Below are 27,804 nucleotides of genomic sequence, written 5' to 3'. Positions count from 1 at the left end.
AAACTTGTAACAGAACATAAGTTCAGAGCAAATAAACCAGTTTCAAAATGGTGGCTTTGGCAAAAAACAGTTTGAGATGAACCTGGTTGAAAGTGGTATCAGACTTAACTGATTGAGCTCAAACCAGTTTATACAACTTCTGTCCTAGACCCCTTCCTAGTTTAAGTTAAACCGAAGTTCCCCAGCATCCTGGCATGATCTGTGGGCTGGGCTATGTTCTCTGCTACAGCAGAGCAGGGCTGGCTCTGCCCATCTGCTCCCCAGTCAGATGAGAGAGAGGCAGGGGCAGGGATCTGACCAGATGCTGACCCCAGAAGGGAGCAGGGAAGAGATTTATTCCCCTGTCTCTCCCCTGTCCCACCAGCATGGACCTGTCAGACATTTCTCCACTGGCTGCTGCAGTGGTAGAGGCATGGCCAGCCCCAGCAGTTGCCTGAAATGAACTGGCCAGGGAGAAGGTTTAATTCCCTCCCTCCCTGTCCTACCAGCATGAACCCAAGCCGGGCTCTGCCTGGCACTCCCCACTTGCTGCTGTAGTGGTGGGGGGTAGGGGGACAGCCAGACACTGGTCAGTATGTCCCCTGAAGCAGAGGGGACAGGGAGGAGGGTTATTCCCTCTTCTGCCTCCACTGCCTCCGTGGGACCGCAGCTGAGGTCTACCAGACCCCCGCTGGAGCAGTGAGGGGGCAGGGCCCTTGATGGGGGCAGTACCCCCTGTCATGGTGTCCTGGAGTATGAGCCTCTTCCTGGAGGGGGGCACACTGTAGGGCAGTTAGAGCTGCTGCAGACTGCGCGGGGCGAGCAGCACTGGGGGTGGGGCTTGGGGGGCTATGGCCACCCTTCCCAGCCCCGGTGCTACTGCTCGCCCAGCACAGTCTGTGGCAGCTCTGACCCCATGCTGGGGATAGTCAGGGCTGACAGACCCTGGCTGCAGTCCTGAGAGGAATAAACCTCTTCCCTACCCTCTGTGCCTCAGGGGGCCATGCTGGCCAGCGTTTGGCTGCACCCCTGCCGCACCACTGAGGCAGTGAGAGGGGAGCACCTGGAGGACCCCAGCTTGGGTCTGTGCCAGTGGATCAGGGAGTGGGGAATTAAACCTTTGCCAGTTCTCTCTAAGCTACTGCCTTGGCTGGCCACACACCCTCCCTGCCCCCAACACAGCTTCCATGCAGCCAAAAGCACACTCTAGCACCCCCTGGTGCCTGGCCTGAGTCACTGCAGGCATGTGCTAACATTTCTGGAGTCAAAAGCAAATGTCTGTTCACTTGCAAATCAGTTCAGTCTAGGCAGGTTAGACTAACCTGCAAATATTGAATCATTCAGGCTCTGGCTTTTTCAATATCTTTCCATATGAGGAATTTTTCACTATGTAATTCAAAAGCAAACATACGGTCCTGTTGGGCTATTTGTATTTCCTGGTGCGGACAAGCACACAGAGTGTGATTCTGCCCTGCTCTGTTCTTTTCCATTGGCATTTACACCTATGTGGAATGACACAGTGCTGTCAGTGTGAGTATGTGCTAATGCTGATCCAGTAGCAGCTTATACCTACTGTGCACTCAGGGGCAAAGGAAGCTGCCTGGTGCAATGCAGAGAGGACACATACCCCAAACAGTCCCACTGTCTCCTTAAGACTTGTAGGGAACAGGCCATTCTGTAGTATGAGAATAGCTGTTCTGCTGCACCTCAGTCTCCTGAGTATTCAGAACACACCAGACTGTGCTGGGCTGCAAGTCCCCTGATGAACACTTTGTAAGGGCCATTCAAGGTTTATTATGTTGTTCGTGCCTCACTTGCCAAGGCCCTGAAGACTGTATCTTTTTCTTATTGGAAGCAGAGAACACCCTTGGCACACCTGTCAATTCTCAAAGCATCTCATTATACGTGCGGCAGTCAGGAGCAGACTGGTTCTGTCACGAGGGAGTCTGTTCTTGAACCATGATTTGCCCCTGGGCTGTGCCATCCTGGAGCACAAGCCAAGAGAATGGCTTATTTTGTTGTCTGTGAAGTCTCACTTGTAAAGCCACCATCCACTTTCCGATGTATGATGCAGTACCAGAGGCAGATGAAGAACCCTGCAGGCAGACAGGAACACCAAATGTAAACCATTGGCTACTACGCTTCTTCCATTCACATCCATGGTAACCAATGGGTGACACCAAGCCCATTGTTTGCTGGCTTTACGCTGACTTACACATCTCTTCCCATCCCTACTCCCCTCACAGAAAAAGCTGCAATGTCCAGATTCAAAGGCAGCAGCAGCTTAAGTGTGATGACCAGGTGGTGGCTAGGAACCGTGCTAATCAAAGAAGTAGTGGCAGCAGGCAACAGAACCCTGGACTTGGCTGCTCCTAAGAAGTGGTAACAAAACCTCTGAGGCAGTAGTCATCAGCCAATTGATTGTGATTGACTGGTTGATCTCAGAGTCTCTGACAAAATCTCAGTCTGGGGGCAGGGGCTGAGCATACACGCACACATGCACACATGCGCTCAGACCCGCCAGACTGAGATACAGAGTTGCAGTTTCTCCAGGAGCAATGCAACACCATATGCATTCCACCACTGGGCTGAGCCATGCCCCCTGCCACTGGGGCTGGGCCGGGTGAGTGGGACGTTCCCTCTCTGCACCCTGCCACACCTCCTGCCACTGGGTGAGTGGGTGCCCCAGCCAGGCCAGGTCATGGGAGGGTCAGAGCCCAGGTGGTGTGTCCAGGGGCACAGAGGGCTCCTGCCACTGCACGCACCCTGGCAGAAGCCCAGGGGCCATGTGCCCCCTGATCTGTGTGCAGAGTGGAGGCAGCTGCCGCTGCACACTTGGCTTTGCATCCTGAGCTCTGCTGCAGCCATGTGCATCCTGCTACTGGGTGGGCAGTGGGCGTGGCTCAGTTCAGCAGCAGGACACGCGTGGCACCGCGCCACTCCTGGGGCAGCTGCAGTGGGGTTCAGGGTGCAAAGCCCAGTGTGCAGTGGCAGCTGCCTCCACCCCACACATAGACTGCGGGGGGCATGTGCCCCCTGGGCCTCTGCCAGGGTACGTGCAGCAGTGGGAGCCTCTCCCCTGCCCACCCCCTGCATGCCTGGACAAGCCACCTGGGCTCCGATCCTCCTACCACCCAGCTCAGCCTTCACTTGCTTCCTCATTATACCCTAGGGGGACTCATAGCTTTCTAGAACCTCTTTTCATCAGGCTGAGTCTGATAAGACAACAAAGAAATCCCACGAATTATCAACACAAGGATCCTAATTCCAGATACTAGGGTTAAGAATAACAACAAAAATAGCATGAAGTCCACTCACCCCTGCCCCTGTCTCTGCCCCACTCCCTCTCTCACTGCGGGGGCCTCAATCTGTGCCCCACCCAGCCCCTCCCCTCCCACACAGACTGACCTGCTGAGGGAGAGGGTGGTGGTGCATGGTAGATCCTGTGTTGCACTTTAATTCAAAAAGTGATCTTATGCTTAAAAAGATTGGAGACCACTACCCTGAGGCAAGGCAGATGTGCCACCCATTGTTTCTGCAGAGTCCCCTTGAGGGGGCTTTGTTCCAGGTCTTAAACCACTTTTGCTTTCATCCCAGTCACCACATTCCCCATCTCCCGCAGTCTGAATAGGGTGCCCTGCAGTGTCACTAACCATGGAGGGAGTTTATGATGGTGAACAGGAAGATCTGAAAAGTCAAGAAGACACCAAAACTGAGGAAGGCAAAGGCCCAGGTTGTTCCCAGCAGGCATGTCAACCCTAGCACTGTCACTATGTCACTTCTTGCTCGTTCTCCCTGACTGGGAAAGTTCCTCAGCATCCTCAGTACGATGACTAAGACAACTATGTTGAAGAACATGGTGACCCCGGCATAGCTCAGGTTGATAAAGTAATGGATGTTCTTGGATGTGATCCAACACCTGCGTGAGAAGAAGAAAGAGTGGAAACTATGATGATAATTTTGATGACACCAGATCATGGGGGTTAGCACTATATAGCTGAGAAGAGAAGTCATAATTTGGGAATGGCATAGCTTCTTGAGATTGCAAAAGCTGGATCCTGCCTATGAATCATGCAATCAGAGGAAACCCAGAGATAGCAAAGCATATGAGACAGGAAAGCTGATCTCACTGCAGGACTGTCAGAAAGCCAACTGCTTTTCCTTAGTTTTCTCATTTGTAAAATGGGCATCATGATACTGGTTTCCATTGTAAAGTGCTTCGAGGTTTCTGGGTGAAAAGGACTATATAGAAGCTTTGTATTGTCATAATAAAAATGAATATTATTGTTCTTGATGAATCTGCATACAGTGCTTCATGGATAGCAGTTTCTGTGGAAGTACAATACAAGGCTTTCTGGAATATTGCCACCATTTTATCATCCCGAGAAGAAAGAACCAGAGCTAGGACACAGGCACTTTACAATGACTTATTGGGAAACCCTGGATCTAGTTCTGCTAGTTGCCATTACAGCACAACATGGTTATTTGTAGATTATCATGGTCATGTGAAGAAGATCCTTTATTTGTTCAGCACTTACATGGTAGCAGTGTAGTTGTGACCACTGGTTTTAATTTGATGGAACCCGTAGACCTCTTTCTTAGCGATGAGAATGCCAATCACTATTATTGCTGGCAGACCTGTGAGGTTGCAAAACAGAACAGGCTTTATCCATGAAGGAAAAGCCAGGTAAAAGATTCCTACAGTTTTGAACAAGCACACATACAGATGTACACATAAATGGAGTTGTGTTGGGAAGCTGGGTAGACTACAAAAGAATTAGTCCTTAAAGAAAGGAGTAGATTGGAGAAAAGAAGAAGGGAAGATCCAGTTGGGGAGATAGAAGATGAAAGAAATGATGAAAGAATAATGGTGCAGGGCTGAGGGAAGCTGGGCAAACCCTTCTCTATAGGAAGATGGAGAGAAAGCTGTATAGCCACACCAAGCCATTTTAGAGAATAGAAACATCAAGACAGAAAACTCCTTTGTAAGTTGGATTCGTGTCCCTCATCATTACTGTACACTGAAGTGGCCATGCAGGAGAATGGTTCTGATGTTCCTGCTCCAGGTTAACAGGAACATCTTTTATTACATACTTAACACACACATTAGAAATTGGCAGTAACCAAAACCCTGCAGCTTTTGGGGAGGAATTGGGAAACAAATCCAGACATCTATTTTATAATCAGCCCTTAGCTCCTTAACTGTGTACGTCAATACGACACAAGCAAAAGACACAATTTTTAAATAATTCATAGATGAACTAGCCAACTGCCCATCAAGAATGATGTGGGGGGGGAGCAGGCGGGGATGGAGCCCCACGTTCCCATCCAGGCCCATTCCCCTTCCCTCCTGCTGCTTGGGGTTGGGGCCCATTTCCCCACTCCCTGCCACAGTGGTAGGGGGAGGGGAGGGGAGGGGAGGGGAGGAGTGGGCCCGGGCCAGATGAGGGGGAGGACCAGGCCCGAGGCTGGGGAGAAGCTGGGCTATCATGGCAGGGGGAGCAGCGGGCCTGGGCCGACCCAGCGGCAGCAGGGGGAACGAGAGGAGTGGGCTCAGAGCCAACGTGGGAAAGTCGGGGGTGGGGGAGGAGTGGGACCGGGCCTGCTCCTCCCCTCCCACAGCTGCTGCTGTGTCAGGCTGTTTTGGGACAGGCCCGCTGCTCATCACCGCAGTGAGGCCACTTCTCTTCCAGCCTGGGTTTGGTCCCAGTCCTCCCCCGCTCACGTTGGCTTTGAGCCCACTCCTCCCATCCCTTCCCTGCTGTTGCCAGGTCAGCCCAGACCTGCTGCTCCCCCCACCGCTGTGGCCCGGCTTCTCCCCACCCTCAGGCCCATTCCTCCCCTACATCAGGCCTGGGCCCACTCCTCCCCTCCCTACACCACCACCACCACGGTACGCCTACTATTCCCCCCACCACTGCCATGTCATCCCACGTCGGGCCCTACAGGCAGTGACAACAGAAGCGGGGAGGGGCAGGCCGAAGCCAGCGCTGGTGATCTTGCCCCCTCCCTGACCCCACTCCCCCCATGCCACCACCACTGTCACCTGCAAGAAGTAAGAGGTGGGGGGGCAAGGCCAGCTGTGGTGGTCTCAGCCCCCCTCCACCATCACCACCTGAAAGGAGCAGGGCAGGGGCAGCAAGGCCAGCAACCTTGGCCTCACCCCTCCACCGTCCCCTGTCCCCACCACCAGTTCCTGTTGAAACAGTTGTTCACACTCTGATTGGCTGTTTGTCAGCCAATCAGAGCATGAATAAAGCGTTATGGACAGACAGACAGACTTAGGCTTTTATAATATCAGAATTCGGGGGGAGGTAGAACCACAACCTTGATCCTTTTGTTCTCAAAACTCAGCTAAAGGAAAACATTAAGCAGCAGTGGGTACTCTTTCTCCTTCCCATGGACCAAGGCCCTTTCTCTGTCATTACCTCTGACATCTTCCATGTCTGAAATTCAAATCTAGTACTCACTGAAATTCGGTGCCACATCACAGACCAGAAGGAAAGGGTTCTAGTGGCCACATCTACATGAGATGAACCATGCAATAGCTCATTACTACTGTGCAGTAGCACTGCGTGGCAGGAAGTATGATGTGATGCTACTGTACAGTAGTAATGAGCTACTGTGCAGTCAGTGTCACCTAAAAGTCATTTGGTGACACTACTGTGCAGTAACTCCAGTTACTGGACAGTTATTTAGTACTGTGTATACAAATACTAGATGTCTGCATAGCAACAACTCATTATGGGAAATAACTTGTCAGGTAGGGAGGCTTCAGGACAAAGGAAACTTTGCTCACCCCAGCCAAGCATGCACAGCTTGTGGATGTATCGCCTGATGTACACGTTGTAGACTTTGATCAAGAGCAGGTAGAGATGGAAGCCCTCAATGGCCATCCAAGTGAAACAGCAGAGCAGGGAGTAGTGAAGGAATACAGCAGCAGTCCTGCAGAGCCACATGAGAGTAAACGATGCTAGGGGCTGGCTGAGTAGGAAGAAGCTGTTCAGAAAGAAGAGGCCACCCAGGAGGTTCATGTGGATTTTCGTTGTATTGTCGCCCTTCTTTTTTCTGAAATAAAGTCAGTAAATGAAAGATTTTCCTTTGGCTGCACATGCTATGGGGATAGGAATGGGTTGAAAACCAGACAACATACACCTACTCAAATTGGTTTTTCTTCCTTTAACACCCCTCCCTGCCTTTTCAGGTAAGTATAGTTTTGAAAGGTCAGTGTGAGGTTCAGGAGAATGCCATATATGTGTCTCATCTTGCTGATGAATGCAAGATGGTCTCATCATGGGGTATTTGGAAACTGCACGTTTCCCAGGTGTAGTGTAGTAGGCAGTTCTTGCCATGGAAGCTAAATCCAGCCCATGATTTAAGGAGACCTTGTATGTTGTCTACAGCCAGTATACACAGTTGGGCAAGATGTACTTTAAAGACTTTTGACACTAGCAGTGTGGGTTAGAGAGAGTGTTATTTCTGTCAATTCTCTACCAGCCATAGCCCAGTGGTGACAGTTATGCTGGCATAAAGTGCTCTTGCTGGTACACTTTATTTTACTGGGGAGCCAGTCATTCTTGTGGTGGTAAAAGGTGTCTCTCCACAGGGAGGGTTGACTGGTATAAGCTGAACCTTTCTACTGAAGACTTCCTAGCCCTGATTCCTTTGTGACACAACCATAAGATTGATATGTGCCCAGCAGCCTCAGTAAATCACTTCATAGCCATGACAGCCAAGACCTCAACTAAATCACCTGTTTTTATGAACTCATGTCTCTCCATAGACCTTAATGATACTATACTGATTGGCACCAGCTAAGGAGCTGGCCTCTTGACTTTTCTACTGTAAAGGCTACAACAATGGAAAGGGGTAACTGGATCCCTCCCTGGAGTGGGCATGGGAGAAAATGAGTAAATGATGTAGATATCAAGGCAAGAGTATAACAGCTTGGGGGATTGTAAAAGAGAGCGTGTCTGTGCAGAGAAGGATGATTTCACCCATAGCGCAACTCTAACGGACATCAGGAGCAATTCATCTTCAGGGCTCAGCTTGGCTCAGAAATGTTCTCGGGGGTATCCATTGGACCAGCTCAGCCAGGATTCCCTCCTTCACCTCACAGATGTTAAAAAAAAATAACAGCAATGGTAGCTTTATGAGATTTGCAGCACAGTTACCTGGAGACAAGGTATAAGAGGATGGTGAGAAAAGAGGCAGCAGCTGAGATACTGCAACCTATGATGGTGATATAGGTGAGAGGAGCCAAGAGGTTCTCACTGATGTCCTCTGAGGAGATTTGCTGCATAAAAGAGAAGAAGGAAGGGATTAGGATTATAAAGGGCAAGGCCTTCTGGCATGCAAATTCTTTCTTCATTGGAGCCCTGATCTCTGATCCTTTCCTCAGACGTCTCACTGACCTCCTAGCTAGGTCACTTTCTGAACCTGGCAACACATCCTTGAAGCTTTCCAGGTACCACTGGTGTCTGTCTGTCTTATCTCATGCCTATTTTTATAGCTCTGTAGGTGACTGAGGAGGGAACCTTCTGTGAAATTTCTGCACCAACCCTCTGCTGCTGTTTGAATGAAAGGCATTTTGTCACAACCATAAGTTGCTCTCCAGATACATGCCCTGCCCTACTACACATTACTGTCTAATCACCAAACTCTCTCCTGTAGTCCTACAGGGGCTCCCAGGCACACACATGTATCAGCCCCACAGAACTGAGGTTATGGAGTGAGGCTGTCCTAGAGTATGGCCATGTATGCCTCTGAAATCCTGCATACATCAGGGGAAAAGGTGATGCTCCCTGGCACAGGATCATTCTGAAAATGCCAGGGAAGACATGACAGAAAAATAAGGTAGTGGAAACAACCTTGTGATGGAGACCAGGGGGGCTTTGAAGGTGTCTGGCTGCACTGAGGGAAAGAGGGGAGAGAGAACAGTGCAAGCGCAGTGGGAGATGCTCTTGGATCATTTCTTCTGGAGTTCCAAGACAGAGGGGGCAGAGAGGAACTCAGTGAAGGAAAATGAAACTGGCCATAGAAGCCAGTACTATTTACAGCAGCTATGAAAATGAGTCTTTGCCCCATTACTAAGCAAGAGCCATGGGGAGAAATGGCACCCTTACCAGCAGCACAGCAAAGTAAGTGAGGTGGTTACACTGGCACAGGACCATGTGCCTTTCATGGATGGTCTTGCAGCCTTCTCTGCTCCAGGTCCCCTGGCTGTCATTCTCTGCAAGAGGGAGAAATGATCTTAAAAAAAAAACAGCCAGTGGCCACAGAACAAGACCAGCCCTGTAAAAGGCCATAAGCAACATAGTGCAAAGCATTTAAGTAATTTAGGAGCCCAAATCACAATGATTTTCAATAAGATTTCAGTGTCTTTGAAAATGTAGCTTAATATTTTGCTCCTGTGGTATTGGGAGTGTGAACAGAAGAGCCAGCCATCCCTGAGATGTGGGGTGAGTTGGGACTCAGGGTCAGGACTTGGGTCAAAGCTAAAGCAGGACCAGGATCTGTGTTTGTTGGTGCTAAACTGTTGAGAGCTGTTCTCAAAGTGTGAAGGGGAATGTCTAGATAAAGCTGACAGGAGAAAACATGCCCAAGCTAGCTCCTCAGTCCTGCTCAGGCAGGATATCCTGCACCTCCATCCTGTCAGATCCAGCTGTGAGCATTGCCAAGCCCTGGAAGCTTCTGTACCTGAGGGACCCTGCCAGGAACCAAAACTTTAAGTGGAGATTGCTTTCCTGAGTGTGCAGAGGTTGCCAATGCCCTGATTAGCTGTGTGCAGGGTGCCTTGCCTGTCCTGGTGCCAGATCTGCACCCCTGTCACATGTGATAAGGGGTATAGGATTTTGGCCACCAGTTTTAAGTGTTTGGGTTGACCCCTAGGTAGCCTTAGAAGCTGCAGAGTCCTGGCCAAAGTGGAGTGTGCTGGGGACTCTCCATAGATAGTAATGTGGAGGGGGAGGGGGCAGGGGGAACTTGATGTACTTGTCACTGTCAGAAGGCCTATCTTTCAGGGCTAGAGGGGTGATCATAGTGGGCAGGGGAGGCCATAGCATGAATCTTGGTATTTCTCAGCTGCCTGTGTTCTCCCTACATTTATCCAGGTTTCTGAGGCAGCACAGTCTCCACTGACTTGAACTTTTTCTCTTTACTCTCCCTATTCTGGCAGGTGGCACCATGAGGGTCAGGGATGCTTTAACAGAGCTAGGGGGTGGCCCATGAGAATTGTAATTACCTGCTTCTTTCAACCAAAAGACACACGTTGCAGTGGAGTTGTCCTGATAGGAGAAAGAAAACAAGAGACACATGAAATGGTAGTTCCTTCTGAGGGCATAAAGCATGCTAAGTTTCAAGAAGATAGGTGCAGGGGGTTCAGAGAAACTGCACCCCAAAATCTTGATAGCCAAGCTTGTATCGTGTATGTGTTAAGCCACAGCACAGTCAAAACTACAGGAATGCTAGCCCCTGCTGAGGCTGCAAAGCCTGCCACATTTCAAGGAGATAGGTGCAGGGGTTTGGAGAAACTGCACCCCAAAATCCTGAAAGCAAATCTCATGTCACTTGTATGTGTTAAACCACAGCAGGGTCAAAGCTGCAGGGATGCTAGCCCCTGTGGAGGCCACAAAGCCTGCTAGTTTCAAGGAGATAAGTACAGGGGTTTGGGGGAAACTTCACCTCAAGCTGCAGACAAACAAAACTCATGAGATGGGTGACACTGCATGTGTTAAGGAGCAGCAGGATGAAAGCTGCAGGCCTGCTAGCCCCTGCTGCAGCCACAAAGCCTGCCAGCTGTTGAGGAGATAGGTGGAGGGGGGTTCTGGGGCCCTGCACCTCTGGCTTCTGACAGGCAAAACTCATGACATGGGTGCTTGTGCAACTGAGTGTGTCTGTCTTGGGGCAGTTGATTGTCTGTATTCATTATTTCCTCTCCTTAGCCTGTGGTTTTGTAGGTGTTAATCCATGCTCCTTACGTCATTATGTAGTAGCTAGGTACTGTGTATTGAGCTGGTTCCTGAGTGAATCATGATTAATTGATAACTGGTAACATAGTCGCTTAGCAGCCAGGCCTACAGTAGTACCCCCCCGCCACCGGGGCCCCAAGACAGACACAGTTGCAATAGCACCCATGTCACGAGTTTTGCTTGTCTGCAGCTTGAGGTGCAGTTTCCCCCAAACCCTTGCACTTATCTCCTTGAAACTTGGCAGGCTTTGTGGCCTCAGCAGGGGCTACCACCCCTGCAGTTTTCAGCCTGCTGTGCCTTAACATGCACAGTGTCATCTATATCATGAGTTTTGCCTGTCAGCAGCTTGAGGTGCAGTTCCCCCCAACCCCCTGCACCAACCTTCTTGAAACTTGGCAGGCTTTGTGGCCTCAGCAGGGGCTAGCAAGCCTGCAGTTTTGACCCCACTGTGTCTTAACACACACGAGATAAATTTTGTTTCCAGGATTTTGGGGTGCAGTTTCTCTGAACCCCCTACACCTACCTCCTTGAAGCATGGCGGGCTGTGTTGCCTCAGAAGGGGCTAGCATCCCTGCAGTTTTGACCCTGTTGTGGCTTAACACATACACATGACATGAGTTTTGCTCTCAATATTTTGGGGTGCAGTTTCTCTGAACCCCCTGCACCTATCTTCTTGAAACTTATCACATATCATGCCTTCAGAAGGGGATACCAGAAGTCAAAATGAAACACTGTTCTGTTGAAATGTCAAATCGCTAGTCGAAACGAAACGCTTCCATTTCGCGCAGCTCTAATGGTGAGGGGGGTGTGCTCCCTTCTTTCCCTGTGACAAGTGAAACTTGGTCTCATGAGGGAAAAGTCTTGCTATGGGGGATCACTCGGTCCATCACCCCCAGATGGGCAGCACTGCCCTCCATAGTGGATGCCCTGCAATTCTGCCCAGGCCAGTACTGACTGAAGCTTGCGATGAGGCGGCCTCCCTCAGGAGGCTCCCATAATGTACCAAGGCAATATTGGATAATCAGCCCACTCAGCCTATTTCACCCATTACTCCTGCCTGCTGCTATGCATTGGAGCACCCTATATTTTTTCCTTCTCTCCTTGTTCATGCCCAGATTTCTAGCTGGCATAAATGAATATACCTTCCATAAAGCAGATATACAACAGCCTGGCGATCCAGCCCTCCATTCTTATCAGTTATTCTACAGCTTATTAGTTATTGTTTGGCCAACAGACACATGCTTTTGTCCTTTGTGTTCTTTCCCTCAGTTTTAGTCCCTCTCTCCCAAAATCAGCTACAGGTTTCCTTCACTTTATGCTGTACATGAATTCCTGGAAAATGGCACATAACTCAAGTTTGCATAAAGGGAACCCACTTTACAATATAACAAATAGAGATACATTCCAAGACTTCTACTGTACTGACCCCAAACCCATTTCTATCACTTTTACAAGACAATTTTGGTACTCACCAACAGCACACACAAGGACAGGGTGGTGGTGAATGTTACCATAATGGGGATGGCAACTACAGAAACACATGTTGCAGACAACGAGCGATGAGCACAAATCTATACAGGAGACTATATTTTGGTGCACATCACTCCCACAATGCGGCGCGCAAAGCAGCTGACTGGGCTTCTACCACACTGATTGCACAAGAGTGAATTTACCTTGCATATAATGAATTTTTGGTATAAAAAGAGTCATTGCATAAGAGCCAATTTACACATACAGACCCCTTATAAAGTGAGGGAAACCTGTACACTGGTTGTTTCAGAAGTGCCTGCAGGAAGATGGAAGAGAGCACACAGTACTAAGCAGGCACTCGTCAGAGGGCTCAAAAGTCAAATGGATTCTTTATAGGGTCACACAATTTGTTTACCTTGCCCTATACTGACTTGGCTGGCATTTCTCTTCACCCAAGGGCTACCACCTTCTCCCCAGTCTAGACAAAGATAGTAGACACAGGGCCTGGCCCTCAACCCCTTTTCTCAGATAGGAGTTGGCAGGAGGCAGTGACGTGTACTGGGTTCGCACGAAGAACCTAGCTGTGTTCCAGGGACTCCCCCAACTGCTGCTCTACCCAGGTCCATGCAGACTCTGTTCCTACCCTGCACCTACCCTTCCCTCCTGGGTTCAGGGAGAGGTCATTCTCCAAGAGCTGTTTCCTGCAGCAGGTGCTTCTGTTCTCTGGTACATCTTATTCAGCTAGAACTTATCCGAGGGGCTCCTCAGCAGTGTGCAGGGCATGTCTGCCACATCCCCTCATTGCAAGAGGAATACAGTTCCTTTGCTGTGCCCAGCCAGTACTACCACGTGGTACAGAGTACAGGAGACTTAGCTCTCAGCCTGACTCTTCTCATCCTCTGGCAGGCAACTCGCACCAGGGGAGACCACTAGGAGAGAGCAGGGGATGACAGTTCCCTTTGAGATTCCCTCCTTAAGCCTCACTGTCACCTTTGCATGGATAGCCGGACACTGGCCAGAGTCTTCCCCAAAAGCAGCAGATTGGAATCACACTGAATCTGAGTGATTGCTGTGTTCATGAGATACTAACTTCACTGGTGTCCTCTTTCTCACTCCAGCATTCTGTTTTACTTCATTTGCCCCAAGACAGATGGCTGCTGGTAGCTGCCCCTGCACCCATACTACAGCAAGGGCCCTCCAAAGCCACACCAGGTCCCTTACCAGCACACGGTCATGCCAGAAGCGGATCTCCACAGGCTGACTGAGGTTCCTTACAGAGATATTTCTTAGAGTAGCCCCTAAGATGTAGTTGTTTAGCAGCGTGTTGTTATTTTCATCCTGCAAAGCCAGAGAGGAGATGTGACCAGAACAGTATCAGGGACAGAGAAGGCAATGGGACAGGAGCTTTTCCTCTGAAGGTTGCTGCTCTAAATGCCCCATCAGCTGGCCATGACCAAATTTGCTCCTATCTGTGGGCAATCTGGTGGATTGTGTAAAATGACCAGAGTGGTCTCAGTTCAGTTTTCACTAGGCAGATGCCCACAATGAAAACCATCACTGCCGTGCTCATAGGAACTGAACAGCCATACAGACTGAGCTATCCTGTCACTGTGGGGCATAACCATGAGGCATGGTGGTGGGCAGCAAAGAGCATCTCACACTACTACTGCCCATGTTACACTTATTCTGTGGGCAAGGCACTCTGTGGGGCTCTCAATCCAGCACTGTTCACAAGCCCTAGACACCTATGCACTATGGGTGCTTGTACTGTGGACACGTACAGATAGTTTATTAGGTCTGACTGAACAGACAGATTATTTAGAGACCCCTTCTCTACCTTCCAGTGTGAAGCTCTGTAAGAAGCTATTCACTTAGCATTCAAAAGGTTGGAGGAGGCCTGGCTGTGTGCTGCAGTCAAGCTCATAAACCCAGCTGCCATTTCTTGATGTAGCTTGGCCACAAGCTGGCCATGTCTTTACAAATCCCTAGGGCTTTCATTGCAAGAGGAGGTATGTTAGTCTGGGGTACCTAGGCTGGATAGAATATACCTCATACCCTGTCTCTGTTTGAATTCCTATAAACTTCCAGTTCTACTAGGTTCCCTTCCATTTCCTCTCTGTAAACCAGCAGTGTTGCTGTGTGCTGTGACATAGCTGCCATGCTGTGCCTGAACTTGCCTGCATCTTAGTGCAGTGACCCATGTGCATGCTCTGCTGAACTGGTCTGCCAAGATTTCTGAATGTACATGCAAACTGTCTTTCCCTCCCACCTGCCCCACCCTCTGTTAAAACCTCAGAGCGTGTCTAACCTGGAAGGCACAAGAGCTATTGATATAAATACAGATGAATCTGTGCTCTTCAGTCCTTTGCTGGACTCCCTCCAACAGCACTGGTGGGAAACTCATGGCATGTCCTTTCTTCTTGGAAGAGGATATCTGCTGAGGGGGGGGAATGTTTGTCCACTGCATCCAACAAAAATAGGGTTAGTGTTTAAAAAACCAGGAAAAGACAATAGCTGAAGGAGGGGAAACAGGTTGCTGTGATTAAACTTGATCTTAGTGCTGCCTTGCAAATCCCTCACCCCAACATGCATTTCAGTACAGTGTTCACTAGGTAATAGCTGAGGAAGGGAGAAGTGAAGCAACCAAAGGATAAAAATAGGGGTGCTCAGCTGAGATTTAACAGTAGCTGGGGGGACAGAAATATTCTCTCATATACCTGACCCTATCTGGACCACTAAATAAATAAACTCCTAGCAGTTGATCTACACGATTAAACTGGTAGAGAGATGCCAAAATAAACCTCTTATATGGACCATCCAGCAGAGGAGGCCAAAGACCATCATTCCTTTTGGTGTCTCCTCTATGCCTGTGCATTGCTCACCACAGTGGCAGCCTGTTCTTGTCTGCTGCTTTTGGAGACTTATCTGCAATAGATGATTGAGTATAATAACAGGATCTGCACAGCACAAAGTGGCAAAGATGTATATAGCAATGGAGTGGAGGCCAGTGTTACATAAGCTGAAGGAACAAGAAATGAAGGGTGCCTCTAGATGTAATCGAAGAGGGAAGGAGAGGGTTATGTTTTAATTAGAGCTGTTCCCAGAGAGCCACTCTAATTAAAATGCCCCACCGTCATGTGTATTAAGTGTCCCACATTTCAAAATGGCGGCAGGGTGCTTTAACTAAGACTCATTTGATAAGTTTTAGTTAAAGCTCACCTGCAGCTATTTTGAAATGCAGAACACTTAATACACATGCTGGCGAGACATGCTGGTGCATTGTAACTAGAATTCTCCAGCAGGCTCAATTAATTAATTGAGTCTGCTCCAACACATTCTAATTAGAACACGCTGGAGCACGTCTATAGGCACCCAAAAGCAGATAAGATAGGGATGCAGCAGGTCAGCTACCAGGATACCAAGGTGATGAATGTAGCATAAATGCCCAGCTGCAAACCATGATCTTGCTGAGGGCTTTTGGGGAAATAGTATCCAGGAATCAAGATTACGTCAAAAGAAGGAATAGTTTAAAAAGTGGGGAAAGGAAATCAGGAGACCTCAGATTTCCTACTGTTCTGTGGTTAGCTTAAGACAGTGGTTCTCAACCTTTTTAGACTTGAGGCAGTGCTCAGAAAATGCCAGCTGATAGCTTTGACTTGTTTTATGGTAGTGTGTAGATGAAACAGGCTACCTAAATTGAAGCAGTGGGTTTTTTAGAACACCACTTCAATTTAGGGTGAAGTAAACCCCCATGTCATACACACACCCACACACTTACCTGCCTCTCTGGTGGCATGGAGGGGAGGGTGAGCTGCCAGTGGGTGGAGCGGGAGCGGGGTCTGTTGTTTCCCCCCATGGCAGCAGTGGCCCCCCAACAGGCAGCACCTGCCCACAGGCACCCACCTTGGGCAGTCCCAGGTGGCACCGCAGCTGCTGAGGGAAGCACCAGGCTCCTGTGCAGCTCAGGAAGGCAGGCTCCAGGGAAAAGGCAGGCAGGCTCCACTGGCAGGCAGACAGGCTCTGGGCTGCTGCCAGGCTGCCTGCAGAACTACCTGCAGAGATGTGGAGCTGCACGGTGCTTCACTTTGAGGCTGTAGGGCAGCAAGCTAGGAGTTTTAGTTTGCCTCAAGTCATTTAAGGCTCATTACGCCACCAAATTTGCTACAGTGGCTAGAAGTACTGCACAATATGCTGCGGATGCACGCAAACACCAACACCATTAAAGCAGTACAAAAGCATTAAACCCACTGCAAAGTGTTATACACATGTGCTCCTCGTTTCGTCTGTACACGGCCTTTGACTACAGAAAAATACTAGAGCAATTCCTGTTGCAAAGAACTCAGAAAGACCACAGCAGGTCCTAATGTTTTTAACGCCATGAATTCCTATTTGAAATCTCTGGGTTTATCACTTGAACTATATTTCCACACCTAACAGTGCTAATATTGTGTGGCAACTTTGGACAGCCTTGTTAGAAATGGAATATTGTTAGAAATGGAGTATTGTTAGAAATGCACAGCTTGCATCTTGCACCCAATAAGAAAGAAACACTGCCAAGGACTTTTTTCCTTTCCCAGCCTTGCCACAGCTTTTCTTATACTAAATCGCAGACTCTCCCCCAGCTTCTCCCTAGCCTTTCTCATACAGATTACAGAAGCTGGAATTCAACTGACTGTGTCCTCGAAAGGGGGGTGGGTTTGAACTCTTGGTGACCTATAGTAGTCTCTGAGCATGCTTAATTAGCTGATGCATATTTACCTCTCCGCCCTGCATACTTAAGTAGTTAATTATACTATACATGCGATGTATGTAGTGGTGTAACCACATGTATGCTTGTATGAAACGGAAGTGAGCTGTAAGAGTTCCTATTTCTCCACACGTGCCCAGGAGGAAAAAGATAAATACAGCCTGCAAAATTCCTTGGTGGGTTCAGAGTAATCTGAGTTTTTGACTCTGCTCTGACCCTATTTGCAAATACACCTTTTGTGCCATCTAATGAGTGTGTGTCTGTGATTTTGGTGGCCTCCAGAGAAACGAACCACTTTATGCATCACCCTTGAAAGGAGCTTAAGGCACCCCACAGCACTCTGGTGGAGAATAACTAGCTGGTTTAGGATTTAATTTGATGACAGTGCACATTTGACTAGGAATGTGACTAAGGCTGATAATTTTCTCACCTAATAGCAAAAATATTAGAAAGGATGGAGGCAGCCTGCTCAGTTTCCTTGATTCATACCTTTATTTACAGAAACTTTAGAGCTATATGAAGTTTTCAGCTGCACTGAATGTATGAAGACAGAAGCAATTTGCTGGACTCTGTGATGAAATGGCTTGCTTTAGAGATGAGGCCCAGTTTGAAGGCTTGGTTATGCACCTTAACATAGTGCAGTCTGGATAAGAGGGTTTGCTTCAGATCAATCACTGCATTAAGGCTTTTATCAAGATCTTGGCAAGCAGCCAATAATTCCAGGTGCCTTGATGCTTAGAGACCTTACTGTAAATACCTTAAAAGGGCCTGATTTGCAGAAGATTTGCACACCTGCCCTCTTCAGCATTGTCTCAAATTGGGTCCCTGGAAAGCTGAGGAACTTAAAATCAACACTCACTTTTCTTACTAGTAGAATTGTAAAAAAATACCAGCACGTTCACTTTGCACATGCTTGATGCTTCCTTATGCTTGGGTTCATGGGTGGACCTGGATTTTGAAAGGAGGGGGCGGAGGGCATCATCAGTATAACAGCACACATTTTCCTCTAGCTGAAAAGAAACTAGAAGCTTCACTATTAAGTGGGAGCCTAAAGCTATATTATTCACTTTAAGAGTAAAGAAAAAAATATTGGAATGTGCATTAATTTGCTATATCACATAAAACACAACAAACTAGTCAAAAATAATCCAAAGATGTTGTTTTATTAGTCCTGGAATCATTATAGTTAAATATAGGTCTATTTTTCAGGATCATAAAATCAAGTCTTCCTGAGCATCTGGATAGTGCCTCCAATGCTACATGGAAAGTGATTTCCACACCTGAGCTAAAGTTCGCCTGACTTAATATTTCCACACCTGGGTTAATGTTTTTAGCTACAGTTAAAAAACAGTCTGCAGGGCTATGAAATGGGAGCTACAGTACTAGAAGCAACTAACAGACGGCTGCACTGCAGAAGAACTGCAGAAGCACAGCAGCACTTCTTGCCTCTGGGGCAGGGGCCTGGACTTCATGATCTTCCAGGTCCCTTCCAGCCCTAACATCTATGAAATCTATGGAAATCTTTGCAGTAAGGATAGCTGAAGAAGTGGAACCATTAAGAACAATTTAAAAGAAAATAGGGTCGTTAACACCTATAGAATGAAGATTACAAGGAAACAAGTAAATTATAATGAGTTATTAAGTCAACTGACTCTTTCACTGTTGCCTGACTAGAAGTGGTGCTGCCACTGCTAGGCAGTTGGCTTTAAACTTTGAATGGACCAGGAACCAAAGGGAGATGCACCCCCAGTGTGCTCCCCGCTCCCCTCCCCACCCCCCAATCCATCCCCGCTTGGGTTTGATTCCTGTGGTTCAGCAGTGGGCAAAATAAGGCCCATTGTCCAGATCTGGCCCACCGAGAGATTTTGTCCAGCCCATATGGTGGATCCCTTGGTTCCTGGGTACAGGGGATGCGGGGGGGCAGCCCAAGCTGTGCTGCATGCAGCTGGTCCTGCCACTCCTGGGTGCACAGTGAGGCAGGGGCACTGTGGTGGCTGGACTCTATTTCCTGGTAGCCCCACCAGCAGTAGCTCCTTCCAGCTGGCAGACCCAGCCCCACTGCCTGGGCACCCCAGTCTGTCTGCCCCACACCCACCTCTAGGAACTGGGCCCTTGCGGGCAGGGAGCTTGGCTGGGATGGAGCCATGGGAGGGCAGGGAGCAACATCCAGAAGTGAGATGGGTGGGCAGGACCAGGGATCTTGGGGCAGTGATGGCACAGGGATGGGGCCCAGGACAGGGCCAGAGCTGTGATCTGCTGCCTGCATGCCCATGGAGACTGGTTGGGACCTGCATAGGCATGTGGCTGGGCAGATGGGATGGGGCTGTGGGTGGGCAAGGAACTGCATCCAGGGCTGGGGCTGGGGCTGGGGCTGGGGCTGGGGCCAAGGCTGGGATCTTGGGACAGTGACATCACAGGGTTGGGGCCACAATCCACTCCCCACATACCCCTGCCTGCAGAATCAGCACCCATCACAGGGACACGCAGGCAGTGTATCATGACTCTGCCTTGAGCCCCAGCCCCATGCTGTCACCTCACCATGACCCTGCCCTGTGATCCCAGCCTTGTCCACCTGTCCCACTCCTGAACACCGCTCCCCACCCCCCTGTGCCCCCATTCCACATGGTGAGTTCATAGGTAGGGGGAAAATGAGGGGGGGCATGTGCCCCCCCTGAGATTGGCCCTTGACTTGGCACTACTCAGAATGGGGCAGTTGTTTTGCCGTGTGGGCCGGTGGCATGCTGAGCGGGGAGGGGGAATACTAAGCTGCAGCACAGAAGTATAGGAGTAGATATGGGGCTTTTGGCCTTCCCACAAGTTGTGCCTCCCCAGACTCAGGAGGCACCAGTCACCCCTGGATGAGTTGTTGCATGGGGGGAGGGGTTGGAGATGCTGACCTGTCCCACGGCATCTCAGCAAAACTTCCTATGTAGCCTACAGGCCCAAATAATTGCCCACCTTTGCTATGGATTCACTTTACCCTACCCTCTGGTGAGCTTGATCTTCATGTGAAGAACTGGGTCACAAAAGGCTAAGGGCCAATTCACAAAGATACTACTATGTGCAACTCCCATTATATTCAACAGGAATTAAACACATAAACACCTTTGTGGAGCTAGACCAACAAAACTTGCTAGGGTGATACAGTACCTATGTGGTAGAGCAGGGACTTAAACACAGGTCTTTCAAGCCAGTGCCCTAACCCCAGACCAACCTTCCGCTCTAGGCTCTTAGAGTTGTGTAATCTGTCTTCTTCTGCTTTTACTCAGTTAATTTGAGGTTGAAAGTCTATCTTTGGCTCTTTGTGTAGGGAATCTGAGTGGCATCCAGATGAGAAGTTTGCACAGGTATAACACATTTTTTCCCTAGTTGTTTACACTGAGGACGAGCTGCTGGCCAAACACCACCAGGTTGTGTATATCTGAGAAAGCTTGGGAAGGGCACTTTGTTGCACTGCTTGGGTAACTCCCTGAGGAGTCTAATATCCCTGCCCCAGGGCCTGTGCTGATTTGCAGTGGATATAGATCTGTTATAGGTGTGCTGTGGGACACATTGCTCAAGAGGTGGCAGTTCATGCTCTTGGCTTTGATGAGTCCCAGTTCCATTCCTTAGGATGGAGATCAGCAAACCTTCTTGCAATAATAATGCAAAGCTCTCTCAGAAGAAGGACTGCTTTACAGGGTAAACAAATTTGAGCCAAAATGTTATTAGACTATTAATACTGGAAACCCCCAGGGCAGTCTATGCAGGGGCTAGCATTAAGGAAATTCCTAGATGCTTTCATGGCCATGTAAGTGAATTTAAGTGCCTGCTGCACTTGTAATTCAGTCAGGGGGGATAAAGCTGAAATATCTCCCTCATTGCCTCTGCCCCAAGTGAAAATTCTTCCTTGCATCAAATTGTGAGCACAACACATTCCTGGCATACTGAACATGCAGGAAGGCACAAAGCAGTCATGATAGACAATGAATCAGGAGACCCCAACTTGCCAATAGAGACAGAAATGATAGTAGAACAGTACTGAACAGAGAGGACCATACTGTGTAGGCAGGATCAAGGGGCTTGGCATGCGAGAAGAAGTGGAATGTCTCAGATCCCAAAGCATCTCTGTTGGGTGGCTGGGGAGACACCTCAGAGTTGCCTGAGAGAAATCCAAGGACCAATGACTGTCGAGTATACATGCTGAGTTGAGAATTTACCAGATAAAAGGGAGGGAGAGGGTTGCTGGGAGAGGAAATAGTGAAAAAGCTGCTGGAAACTGTTGGCTGTCTCTCACATTGGCTTGTGTTTACCTCTGTAGAGATAAGCGGCATGATCCATAGCAGCTTGGGAATGGAGGCTTGGCATTGGTTTTCTACCTTGTCACACTGAGAGGAGTGATGAGGAACAGAGGGTGGTAAATGAAAATTTCTAAGTACCAAGTTATTTTATAGTGCTGCATACGCTGATTGACATAAGAGAGAATGTTATTAAGTATTAGGGACACAAGAGATAAGAGCATGACCCATTTGCACAACAGTTAGTACAGGCCTAGCACTGGTGTTTGCTTTTCCCAGTATTTTGTTTTAATTCTCAGGGATTCATCAGGCTGACACAACACAATCATTTGGGAGGAAATCCTGACCCTATTAAAGCCAATGGCAAAAATCTTATTTAGTAGGACCAGATTGCAACCCTGGTGGGCTCACTTACCAACTGAACAAAGACTGTGATAAAAACAGATCTGTCTTGATTTTGATCATATAAATGAGGCAACAATACCAGTAGAAAAAACACCCCTGCTGGTGTAAATTGTTGAAGTTCCACTTCTTTCTCAATGAAGATCATTCAATGAAGTCAATGGATGAGAATCTGCCCTACACACTCCACATTGCTTAGATCTTATAGAAATTAGAAGACACCAAACCTTCATTTAGACAACAGTCTGTGACCCTTCCTTACAGCTTCATGCAGGGTCATAAGGCTGCATGTCTTTGTCAGCTTCAGACTGAATTAATATAGTGATACTCATGGTTCCACTCAGCCACTTCCCCTAAAACAATACAGTTCAAACAACTAATGCAAAATAGTCCACATCACCTACTGCTGGATCACATTACAGATATGATTTCATAGACTGAAATTCATATCCAGATGCAAGTCCAGAGGAAGTTTTGAATATTTACCATATTTTCATCAAGGAGCCCTTTATTCTGGAATTCATTCTCCCCTTGGCCCAGCAGAGTGAGAATGTGAACACCAGGGTACTTTGCAACGTCCTCTCTTACCAGATGTTTTTTGCTAGGGCAGCCTGAATGAATGGGGGCAGGTGCTAACAGACTCCTACTCTGGGTGACTTGAAAAGGCTTTTATTGTGGGTTCTAGCCTGTGGAAGAGTGATTAAGATGCTTTGCAGTGGCCCCAGAAGTTTGAGATTGAGCCCAGCTCTGAACTTGTGCTGAAGCCTGTCCTGTACAGATCTACCCCCAAGCAAGTATCTGGTCTTTTAGGTTGAGGAGTCAGGAGCAGCCAGATATGATGCTAGTCATCTCCCTCTCTTGTGTGCCATTGGCTGAAGAGGGTGATGTGCCTTGACTCTGCTATCCCAATGGGTTGCTAGTTTTGGTAGGACCTAGGGTTTTTGTTTCATTTTGTCTTGTCTACTTTATACTTTAGATGGGCCTTGTCAGTAACATGCATGTGCCCAGAGCAAAAGGTGGTGTGCTTAGGAACACAATATAATAAGCCATGTGAAACAGGAACTCTAGTTAGTGTGTAGGAACTACCGAGGCATTACCTTCCTCTCTGTTGCCAGAAAGATTTTTACTCACATCTTTCTGAATCTCCTCCTCCCCCTTGCTGAAGATGTACTTCCAGAATCCCAGTGTTGCTTTAGATCATCTCGGGGTACCACCAGCATGATTTTTGTTGCATGACAGATCCAGAAAAAAGTGTAAAGAGCAACACCAGGAGCTGTTTATGGCATTCACTGACCTAACCAAGGCCTTTGACTCAATCAGTTATGAAGCCTTATGGAAGGTCCTGGCTAGGTTTGGTTGTCCACTGAAGTTCATCAGTGTCTGCAAGCTACTCCATGATGGGATGACTGCCAGAGTGGCTCTTCCAAATGTTTCATGTTGGACCTCCACAATAAAACACTCAAAACCTTAGCTGATCTCAGCTCAGCCTCTAATGCACAGCCTTGTTTAGGGGAGAAGCTTAAGGTATAAAAGAAAGAGCCACTTTGAATTTTTCCCCCTAGCAAAAGCTGAGCCTCTGTGTTCTGGCTTTGCTGTTTGTGTGCAGCCCATGTGTTCAGGTTGCTTCAAAATAGGTTGTCCTGGTCTATGACGAGCATCTCCATCACCTGAGCCTAGAGGGAAGTCAGCTGGTGCACTAATCTGGCCCTGATGGGGTATCACTCATTTGCAGAGCTTACACAAGCTTCACATCCAAACAAGAGGGGAAAGGAAGCCCAGTGAGGGTGGGATTACAGGCCTGAGTCCCATGGAAATGAAAGCTAGCATTGGCATTTAGTCTCTGTGGAATATTGTCAAGATGAGAGCCTTTGTGATGGGAAGAACTGTGAAATGGCAAGGTCTGTGGCATCTAGTACAAAGCGAGATATGAAGTTGATACTGACCTTTTGTTCATCACTGCTGAGAGAAAACCCTGAGAAATTCCTGGATTTGATACCGAATACAAATGTCTGGATGGTAGTTGCCATGTAAGTGAAGTTCCCATTGGAAAAATTGGCTTGCAGCAAAAGATCTTCTAACGCTTCTATGCTATAATACAGAAAGGAAAATTTACGCTCAGAAGGGCAAATAGCAAAATAGGGCTTGGCCTCCCAAGGGCAACTGAGGGAGGGAAGAAGGAACGAGTGAAGGGATACTGTGTGCATTTCCAATGCACAGGCTGCAGAGCTGGCAAGAAGTGATTGTTGCTTGGGCTCCTGAAGCGTAACTCCTCTTTGCTTAAGCCTGCCCCTGACACCATTAACTTCTGAGCATTGTTTCTGAATGCTCTTCAGACCTTCAGAAAGTGCTGTCTGCCCAGTGAATCCTGCCTTCAAGCCAGTGAGCACAGCTTGGGCAGTGAGTCACCAGCTCAGGGCATCCCTGGGCGGCTCCAAGGAAAGTCTTCAGATAGGAGCCAAAATACTTGCCCCAAGCTTTGGAAAATATGATTTTTTGCATCTCTCTAGGCCTCAGAGGTGGATTAAGGTGTATTGGGGCCCTGAGCAAGCACAAAATTGGAGGCCCCCTTCCCCATGGGAGCCAAGCTGCGGGGGGGAGGGGGAGAGGGGTCCCTTCCCCTCCTAGTGCTGGTGGAAGAGACTGGGTGGACCCTGCCAGGCTGGGGGGCACATGCCCACCTCTTCTCCCTGTTCCCCGCCCCCACTACAGCCAAATGTACACACACGGCAGACAAGGTTCTCTGGGTAAATCTGATATCTTTTATTAGACCAATTAAATAGTTGGAAAATTTTTTCTTAGCAAGCTTTTGGGTTTATAAACCCTTCGTCAGGCTGAGGAAGCATCTGCAGTTGGTGTGCTTGCTCTTCCTGGATGGAATGAATAGTAAAGAAGCCAGAGGCTGGTATGCATGCAGGAAAGCCAGTCAGTGGAAATGTAAACTGAGGAGTCAACGGGTGAGAGAATCAGTGAGTGGGAGTCAGTGTGTTTCTTCGAATCAATCATTAAACAGCTTGCCACCCAAAGAGTGAGTTTTGTCCAAGACACTACAGACTTTCTTTGAAAACTTAAAAACATAGACCACCTTCCCAGCAATACCCTCCTAGCCACCATGGATGTTACCAGCTTATATACCAAAGGCCCGCACCAGGATGGTATCCAAGCCTGCCTTAAATACCTACAGGAGCAAGATGATAACTCCGAGTACAGACCCAAAGATATTACTGATCTTATGTACTTCATCCTCACACACAACAATTTCACTTTTAAGTGAATTCCTCAAAGACTTTACCATTAAATCCTTGCTATACTTAAGATATATCGATGACATCTTTATCATTTGGACTGAAAACCTGCAATCTCTGATTGAGTTCCATCAGAAATTCAACAATCATCACCCCTCCATTCAGCTCTCTCTCGAGTACTCCAGCACCAATATCTCCTTTTTAGATGATCAGCATTCAGAATGGTAAAATACAGACCATGTTATACAAGAAACCCAGACCAACATACGTATCTGCACAGAACCAGAAATCACACTGAGAAAGCTGTGATATACAGCCAAGCCCTCAGATACCACCAAATTTGCACTGAGGAGAACACCCAGGATCGCCACCTCACAAACCTTAAAACAGCTTTCATGCAACAAGGACACTCCTCTGGAGAGATAGATCACACATTTGAAAGAGCCACCTGGATACCACGGGAAGAAATTGCTGCAGTACAGAAGGAAAACTCCCAATCACAGACCACTGGTTATGACATATCACCCCACCCCGGAACCTATACAAAAAATCCTCAAACAATTGCAATGCTTACTAGAAGGAGACCCAGTTCTTAAAGAGATCTTCCCAGAACCACCCATCCTAGCCTTCAAACAAGCACCGAACCTCGCTAACCTTATCACCAGAAGCAAACTTCCTCAGGCCCAGAACACACCAGATGGATCCAGACCATGCCAGGACAAGAAATGCAAAACCTGCCAATGGTAACTCCAACACCCCCACAATTACTACCCCCACAACAGAACCGTCACCATTTCTGGATCTTATAGCTGCACCTACAGAAATGTAATATATCTCATCCAGTGCACCAAATACCTTGATGGAAAATATGTAGGAGAGACCAAACAACAACTGTGCAACAGAATGAACACACACTGGATATCTATTATAAACAAGAATACCCAATTACCTGTGGGGGCACATTTCTGACAAGAAAACCACTCTCTCGACAATCTCTCAGTTCTGATCCTCAAAGGGAATTCACAAAACACTTTTCACAGACGAGCCTATGAACTTCACTTCATCAACCTCCTGGATACAAAAAATCACAAACTAAATATAGACATTGGATTTATGACACATTATAACCTGCTTGACATCTGACTCCCCAAGTACCTCTCCACTATTTACCTGCTACATTCATGCCTCCCACCCCTTCCCCAGCCTGTCTCTCAAGCACTGACTCCTCAGTTTACATTCTCACTGACTGCCTTTCTTGCATGCATGCCAGCCTCTGGCTTCTTCACTATTCATTCCATCCAGGAAGAGCACACACACCAACTCCTGGTGCTTCCTCAGCCTGATGAAGGGTTTTTCAACCCCAAACCTTGCTAAGAAAAGTTTTTCCAACTATTTAGTTGGTCTAATATAAGATATCAGATTTGCGCAAAGAACCTCGTCTGCCCATGTCCTTAGACCAACATGGTGACACCTCCCACACATACATACACACACAGGTGTGTAGACACGGGTGCATGCACTCTACTCTCACTCTCTGCACGTGGACACAGACCCATGCACACAGACCCCCACACACACCCCCACACATGCACAGACTCGCAGACAGACAGACCCACACACACACATATAGAACCACTCACACAGACACAAACAGCCCTCTGCCCTATCCCCCCACCCCTCAGCCCATGGCTCAGTCTCACTTCCCTCCCGGCCCCTGTTACACTTACGTGCAGGGAGTTGCTGCCCAGCTGTCCCCTGCACCCAGGCAGATGCAGAGGGCCGGTCTGGGCTGGGCTGGGCTGGGCTGGGCCAGGAGTGCAGCGCCATGTCTCCGCAGGTAGGCGACGGCACTGGGAGGGGCAGCTGTGGTGGGGCTTGGGCTAAGATGAATTTTGGGGGGCTATGGCCCACAAAGGCATGGCATAGTGTGGTGCTCCTGACATGGCTGGCCTGGCCTGGCCCCAACTGCCTACCTCTCCCCACCTCCCCAGTAGGACACAGCTCACTCAGCCCGGCTTGGCACCCTCCCCCCAAGATGCAGTGCCACACAGCCTGGCCCCCTCCCCCAGGCGTGGCATGGCTCTCCTTCCCCCAGTCCTACTGGTGGAGGAGAGGCTCTGCTTCCAGCTCCCAGGGAAGCAAATGCGAAAGCCGCAGTTTTAAACTTGGCGCCAAAAATGGGCGCTGAGTTTAAACCTGCAGTTTTCACTTCCCTGCTGATGAGGATCCTGGGGCCTGACTTGGTAGGAGCCCCTGGGCTCGTGTCTAGCTTGCCTGTTCATTAATCTGCTTATGCTAGGCCTTAGCTTCCCCATCTGTAAAATGGAAGGTAATAAAGCTAAACTGCTTCAGAGGGGCACAAAGAGGGGGTAACAGACTTTGGATGTTGTGAGAGGCTGTTGGTAGAGCTGGGAATGGACAGCTCCCCTCAGACAAATGTGAACAGAAAAGAAAATTTAGCATGCTTTTTTATGTGATTTTCTTCATGCTGTCATTGAAAAACCATACTTTTTTGCTGTAAAACTGAAAGAAAATTCTATTTGTTGATAAAACCCACACATTTTCTAACAAAACCCAAATAATTTCAATGTCAGCTTCCATTTTATCGAAAGGCCATTTTCTACTGAAAACATTTACAAGGAAGTTTTCTAACCAGTTCAGGCTGGTTGTGGTTTGTGGTTCTACTCAGCGTGACTGCCTATATCCTGGTCCCTTAG

At 48.3% G+C, this 27,804-nt stretch overlaps 1 protein-coding gene across 1 annotated transcript in view; it reads right to left on the bottom strand.

Annotated features, from left to right (window-relative positions):
• Positions 1-580: 580 nt before the first annotated feature.
• Positions 581-27,804, bottom strand: part of ADGRG5 (adhesion G protein-coupled receptor G5) — a 33,828-nt gene continuing 6,604 nt past the window's right edge. The window contains exons 4-13 of the mRNA XM_090063504.1: positions 23,789-23,933; positions 14,728-14,880; positions 13,641-13,757; positions 10,223-10,265; positions 9,105-9,211; positions 8,154-8,275; positions 6,779-7,047; positions 4,518-4,617; positions 3,633-3,898; positions 581-2,075 (exon numbers count right to left, since the gene is read on the bottom strand). Coding sequence (XP_089919630.1) covers positions 1,990-2,075; positions 3,633-3,898; positions 4,518-4,617; positions 6,779-7,047; positions 8,154-8,275; positions 9,105-9,211; positions 10,223-10,265; positions 13,641-13,757; positions 14,728-14,880; positions 23,789-23,933 — 1,408 coding nt within the window. The 3' untranslated portion in view covers positions 581-1,989. The remainder of the gene's footprint in view (positions 2,076-3,632; positions 3,899-4,517; positions 4,618-6,778; positions 7,048-8,153; positions 8,276-9,104; positions 9,212-10,222; positions 10,266-13,640; positions 13,758-14,727; positions 14,881-23,788; positions 23,934-27,804) is intronic.

The sequence above is a fragment of the Crocodylus siamensis genome, chromosome 9, assembly GCF_052110815.1.
Source record: "Crocodylus siamensis isolate JL-2025a chromosome 9, ASM5211081v1, whole genome shotgun sequence".
NCBI classification, from domain to species: Eukaryota; Metazoa; Chordata; order Crocodylia; family Crocodylidae; genus Crocodylus; species Crocodylus siamensis.
The sequence above is the reverse complement of the archived record's forward strand: the minus strand, read 5'-3'. Positions and strand labels throughout refer to the sequence as shown.